General features: G+C 36.4%; 1 protein-coding gene across 2 annotated transcripts; it reads right to left on the bottom strand.

Moving 5' to 3' along the window:
* Positions 1-217: 217 nt before the first annotated feature.
* LOC113533125 (uncharacterized) lies at positions 218-6,547 on the bottom strand. Of its 2 annotated transcripts, none has more exons than XM_034306323.2 (2): positions 6,209-6,547; positions 218-3,938 (listed from the first exon to the last, which is right to left on the bottom strand). In XM_034306323.2, the coding sequence occupies exons 1-2, from the start codon at positions 6,218-6,220 to the stop codon at positions 2,580-2,582; spliced, it is 1,371 nt and encodes a 456-aa protein (XP_034162214.1). In that variant the 5' UTR covers positions 6,221-6,547; the 3' UTR covers positions 218-2,579. The 2 variants fall into 2 exon arrangements, with proteins under 2 accessions (XP_034162214.1, XP_034162213.1); XM_034306322.2 differs by lacking the exon at positions 6,209-6,547 and adding an exon at positions 6,054-6,189 and having other exon boundaries at positions 219-3,938.
* Between the last annotated feature and the right edge of the window lie 354 nt (positions 6,548-6,901).

The following is a 6,901-nucleotide window of genomic DNA, read 5'->3' as shown; positions in this document are numbered from 1 at the left end:
TGCTTAAAAACATTAGTAGTGTTTCCTCGACCTGTCCGTCTTGCCTTTGCTTATTTTGCATACAATTACAGCTATGCTTCCATGTTTCCAAATAAAATGAAGAGGAAACATAAGCTAAAGAACTGCCTACTTTTGGTTATTACTGGCAGGGTGAACGCAAAGTCTTGTTCATAAAATAACTTGCGATGTCATGTCTGAGTATTTTCAGTACAACAGTACATGCAATCTGGGGGAAAAAAAGATTGAGATGCATTTTACAGATGGGGCCATTTTAATCTTTCATGATGTAAAAAGTCATATCACTCTCCCCTAGTTTGAAATAAGTACACAGCATGTTTAGAACATCACGACACAGGAGTTTAGGTAAAAACACATTTAAATATTTCTTTCTGAAACAGGCTGAAAAATTCTTTCAAAATGCCAATATTGCCTATGCTATTATTATATACTATACTATTAAAGCAGCTATATTAAAATGTTAATCATAGGCATGATTTTGTTCAGCTCCAGCAATTAAAAAGGTAAAAAAAAATAAAAATAAATAAATAAATAAATGAATATTACAGAATTCAGTAATCATCAATTTCAAATCAGCCTCTGGAGAAGATAAAAGATAAAACCAAACAACAGCTTTATTCTAAATATTTATCTATCCACCTATGTTGGGTACAGCTAGTGCATACACGCTGAGTTAATGTTTTATTAATGTTTTATTAATGTTTGCATTGCGCTGGTGCCGCATGAATAAGTGATTAGATAACTACATGTGTGGGCAGGTGTACAGGTTTTCGTAATAAAGTGGATGGCGAGAGTAAATTACAGCATTAATTGTAAATGTGTCCTATTACCTGAGCATAATTTACTCATACAAACTAGTATGCCAACCATGTAAAGTTAAAAACAGCCATGTTTCTGTTCTTAGAACTTTTTAATGAAATTCAACAAACTCATTCCCTTGCTAGAATTCTTTGGAAGTTTCTTCCATTTTTTTCAGAGCACAAAAACAAACAAACAAAGAAAAAAACATATCACTCTTGACTTTTCAATGATGATTGAGAAGTTGATGATCATCTTTGTTGGATGGAAGATGTTCTTTCCTTCTGGTTCTCTGTAAATGTGTTCTATAATATTGATTGCAGGAATATGAATAATTTCAGCATAATTTACTCATACAAATTAGTATGCCAACCATGTAAAGTTAAAAACAGCAAAGTTTGATACAACATCAATGAAAACACACACGTGCACACACATACACACAGATATCACAAACTACACTCTCTGGCACTTAACAATTAAAAAGTGTTAACATTTAAAAATTGACAAAACAAATTTGAATAAACATTTCCCAACAAAATATAAATGAGATTATTTTAAGCAAATTGTGTTTCACTGTTTCAGTTTTTACAGCATTCAGTGTAGAGCTAAGGAATGGCAATGTTAGAAAATTATTTGATGTCTCTCTCACAAAAAGTGCCTTTTTTCAAACACCTTTGTGTACTTCAGCACTGCTTCTGGCTTTTGTGCTTAAACACATTTGTAGCGTTTCCCCGACCTGTCCGTCTTGCCTTTGCTTATTTTGCATACAATTACAGCTATGCTTCCATGTTTCCAAATACAATGAAGAGGAAACATAAGCTAAAGAACTGCCTACTTTTGGTTATTACTGTCAGGGAGAACGCTAATCGAGCAAAGTCTTGCTCATAAAATAACTTGCGATGTCATGTCTGAGTATTTTCAGTACAACAGTACATGCAATCTGGGGGAAAAAAGATTGAGATGCATTTTACAGATGGGGCCATTTTAATCTTTCATGATGTAAAAAGTCATATCACTCTCCCCTAGTTTGAAATAAGTACACAGCATGTTTAGAACATCACGACACAGGAGTTTAGGTAAAAACACATTTAAATATTTCTTTCTGAAACAGGCTGAAAAATTCTTTCAAAATGCCAATATTGCCTATGCTATTATTATATACTATACTATTAAAGCAGCTATATTAAAATGTTAATCATAGGCATGATTTTGTTCAGCTCCAGCAATTAAAAAGGTAAAAAAATAAATAAATAAGTAAATGAATATTCAGAATTCAGTAATCATCAATTTCAAATCAGCCTCTGGAGTAGATAAAAGATAAAACCAAACAACAGCTTTATTCTATATATTTATCTATCCACCTATGTTGGGTACAGCTAGTGCATACACGCTGAGTTAATGTTTTATTAATGTTTTATTAATGTTTGCATTGCGCTGGTGCTGCATGAATAAGTGATTAGATAACGACATGTATGGGCAGGTGTACAGGTGTTCCTAATAAAGTGGATGGTGAGAGTAAATTACAGCACTAAATGTAATGTAAATGTGTCCTATTACACACAGCATGACCTGAGCATAATTTACTCATACAAACTAGTATGCCAACCATGTAAAGTTAAAAACAGCCAAGTTTCTGTTCTTAGAACTTTTTAATGAAATTCAACAAACTCATTCCCTTGCTAGAATTCCTTGTAATTTGTTTCTTTTTTTTTTTTCAGAGCACCAAAAGAAAAAATAAACAGACAAACCAAAAACCCATATCACTTTTGACTTTTCAACAAACCTGATAATTTTAGTGCCCTATTAACATTTGTTATCAGTTCTTGTGCAAAGTCCCACACTCTTGTGTCAACAATTAATTGCTCCTTGGTAAGACTCCCCTGTAGTGGTGTTCTCACGTGAATGATTCTACACACATCGGGAGGAACCCGATAGACCTTTCCAATGTGTTGCAGGCTGGAATGCACTGAGGTTTGCATCATGTTCCTCGGGTTGATGATCATCTTTGTTGGGTTGAAGATGTTCTTTCTGTCTGGTTCTCTGTAAATGTGTTCCATAATATTGATACCAGGAATATTTTTCCATTCTGGCCTGCGAAACTTGCCACTTTCTTCAAACTGTGTCTTGGGGAAGATGTGGTTCTCTATGATAAATACAGTCACATATCTGTGCTCCTGTTGCAGATCCTCCATCAGTAAAGCAAGGTTAGCGTATTTATAGGGCATGATGATCTCATCAATGTCATTCAACAGGACATATTTGGACTCATACATATGTCTATAAATGCACTCATTGAGTGTTACCAACTGGCCATAGTACTGGAGTTCCCCTTTATGCAATTTGGCATGCCATCCTGCAGATGGATTAAGGAACTGGTCAATAGGCCATGGCACAATCTCTAGAATTCCTTCTTTCTCATAGTGCTGTAGGAGTTTGTCCAAGTCAGAACCACAGCTGGTGTTGTAGATTACGACTCGTTGGACACCAAGAAGCTTGTACATCTCCATGCTTTGAGCAAACTGCAGAACATTATTGTAGTCCCCAAAAAGACTTGAGATACAGATGGTGAAGTTGTACTTGAATGATTCATTATTCACTCTGTTCTTTACTGGCAGGAAGTCTAGGTTATTATTGTCTGAAATTTCAGCTGAAATGGCGACATGAGTCGCATTTTGGGTGTGTTTGCCCTGGCACAGCACATCTGAAGCACCAAATGGGAAGTCAAAATGATCACTGTGTATCTCAATTTTAGCCATAGTAGACTCGCAAGCTCGGTCATTGTTGCAGTAGAAGCAATAAAGTGGCTGCATGCTGTTTCTTTTTATTATGCTGATAACTCGAATAGCTTTACTGATCCTGTGATCAATGAATGCAGACACTGCAAAATGGCTTGAGTTTTTAATGGGGATTATAGACTTCATAGATATGGGGGTATTGTGTATATCCAAACTACTGCTTATAGATGATGGTGTGCCCCAATACAGATTTCCAGCGATGTAAACAGCAGCATGCCTGAAATTATGGTTCCATTTTGAAATGAAGATAACAGTTAGAACACCAAAAAGGATAAGAAAAATAAACAGCTTCATCTTTGGTTTTGCCATTTTCCAATTTGACCCCTGTAGATTGAAACAAAACTATTATTAATACAAACATCCTATATTAATGATACATTTATAGATTATGTCTATTACTGCATATTAATGGTATCAGGAAGTACAATAATAAAAAGATGACAAGGTATTTACAATGGGATACTAGTCTTCAAATAACTTGGAATCAGATTTAAAAATTCTGTGGTATCACCCATCCTTAATATTAGTCAGTGTTTACAATTAAATGCTACTCGCCTCCTCCATTACCACAGCTGAAACTTTCAACACAAAAGAAACAGAGACAATATTATTAAGCAACACTTGAAAGAGAAAAGCTACAGAGCCATAGCAAAGAGCTTAAACATCTCTGTCAGTACAACTGATTTGATAATCATCCCTGGACAGGTACACCATACAAAATTTGATTCTATGCTCTCAGAGTGATAAGCATTTTTGAAATTGCAAGTCCATCAGAGGGACTCTCGTCTAGATGGGGAATCGAAGATGTTTGCCAAGAGGAATGGGACGAAATCTAACAACATTGCTACAAAAAGCTTTTTTTCCCCTCACTGCATGTTAGGCACAAAAGAAATGAATCACTTTTCCAACTCTTGTTATTATTTAGGCATCACAAATATTTGTTCAGACAAGTTTAACTAGACATGAATAACTAGAAGTGTTTGTGGCATTTCATTAACAGGATTCGGATATATTTTTGGCAAAAAGTTTAAATAAAACCTTATGATCCTCAAATTATTCACAAATATCTTTCCTTTGTATTTAGGTGCATAAAAACCTTAACTGCAGTTTATTTTTAATTGTAGAGCAAAACAATAAAATCCAATTATAATAAAAGAGATGGTTTATTGCACGCACAAAGACAACCTATATACTCTATACTATAAACGTAAGTTGGATACAGCTGGCTTTTCTACTGATGTGTAAGTGCAAAGGGCACTCTAGACCACAGAGATAATGCCCAAAGCTAAGATAAGAGAAAAACATTATAACCCAAGGAACAGACATGTGTAAATCATAAGGGAACAAACAACAGGCAATTGTGAGTGTTCAACTGTGAGTGAATTAAGACATTAGATTGAATCTATCTTAAATGGTTTAAATTATAAATCTAACCATAGAAAAATAATCCCCCAATTCACCTCTTTGGACAACTCTAAAGGTGTTCATTAAAGCAAGCTTAAACTTTCTGTACTATCCTACATACCATAACCACTGGCCAGGTGATTACCCATCTACATATCCTCTGTACCAAGCATAGCAAAGTAGAATAGGATACAATAATAATGTCATATTAAATGTAGGCATCAGGCCTAACATTAGCAGTCAACATAGCTGTAGTTTCTGCTACCTGAGCCTCTTTCATGCTCTTAGAAACGCACCTGCAGCAACACGCAGAAATATCTGAGAGCATATAGAAATAACATCCGAAGGATGCAAGTTGTACAGCTGAATTATACGTGTCATCTGAGAGAGGAATGGACCCATGCCCATTTCTCTGGGATGTTTAAAGTCTTTTGCCATGCGATCAACTTGCTCAGGACTCAGTGGCTGATATTTTATGGCTCCTTTTGCCTGCTCGTCCTTTTCTGACTTTGCTCTTTAATCACCATCAGGGCTATCCCAATGGCTACAGGCTTAAAACAAGGGTCATCTGAATCATGATGACTAATCTGGAGACAGTATTTTTGACTGCGTTTAGGGCTTTTAAGAGATAAATAAAGCTTCTTTGCTTTAGGTGAAGGCAGTGTCTGTTGAAGAGTTAATGTAGTGTTGAAATTGCTCACAGGTTTTTTTGAGCGGAGATAGAGCCGCGTTTATTGTTGGCACACTCCTGCATCAGCTTGGTGTTCATCTCATTGCTCTCACAATTTTTCTTGTCCCTATTTTGTATTAGCGAAGGATACCACTGCCTGAACACCTTCACCACTGCCTCAAAGTCTTTAAACTTGATGCATTTATCCAAACCAGAAAAACATTGCTCTCTACTCCACTCTGTCTGTTCTAGAATACCAAGCACTTTACAAAATTTAGTTCTGTTCTTTCCACACAACTTATCTAACATTTGCCCTAGCTCCTTTTCAAAACTGATATTATGAGTAAAAGGCAATGATGACTCACAAACTGGTGAGGAAGACTCTCCAACACCCTTAGGATCCTGATGACTCGTTGCCATTCCGCACAGAGAAACTTCAACTGAACTCCTATCAGTCGAACTCTTATCATCAAACTGATTCTGTCATCTAGCAAGTTCTTTGACAGGATGACCCACTCACCTGAGCTGGCATATGTTTGTCACAGAAGCACAGAAACAGGATCACCGGATCAGATCAGATGTTGTCTGTCATCTGGGTTGTCACAGCACATGGACGGAGAACATCACGGTCCCACCAGAGACACCAAAATTGTTGTAAATCTTTCTTGATGATCAAAAAATACTGCAGTTTCATCAGAAGTAAGACGGTTGAGGCTTCAGGAGACTGAGAGCCCAGTTATAATAAAAGAGATGGTTTATTGTGCGCACGATGACAACCTCGGCGGTCTATAGGCTAAACATTAGTTGGATACAAGTGCATAGTGTAAGTGCAAAGGTCACTCTAGACCATACAGATAATGCCCAAGGCTAAGATACTCCCTAACATGTGCTGAAAACTATAGTTATGCAGTTTAGCACTTTGTTGAGTGTTCTTCAGTTCTTCCTGGGCTGTAGAGCTAGCAGCAAAACAATTGAACATATAAGTCAACAGTAGCGCTAGCAACCACTCGGGCAGCAAAATACTCATAGCATGAAGTAGGACATCGGTAAAATGGGACACATATTAGTAGTATTTGACTTAAATACCTGCATTTGATTATTCCCATTCGAGTGTAGGTTGAATATTTATTGCAGGATCTCTCAAGATGGCACATCAGATCCAAAACTTTCCTGTTTGTCTGGTTTCCAAATCAAACTGTAGAATGTTTAGAGA

The sequence above is a fragment of the Pangasianodon hypophthalmus genome, chromosome 8 (assembly GCF_027358585.1).
Source record: "Pangasianodon hypophthalmus isolate fPanHyp1 chromosome 8, fPanHyp1.pri, whole genome shotgun sequence".
Classification (NCBI taxonomy): domain Eukaryota; kingdom Metazoa; phylum Chordata; class Actinopteri; order Siluriformes; family Pangasiidae; genus Pangasianodon; species Pangasianodon hypophthalmus.
This window is presented reverse-complemented; position numbering and strand designations above follow the sequence as displayed.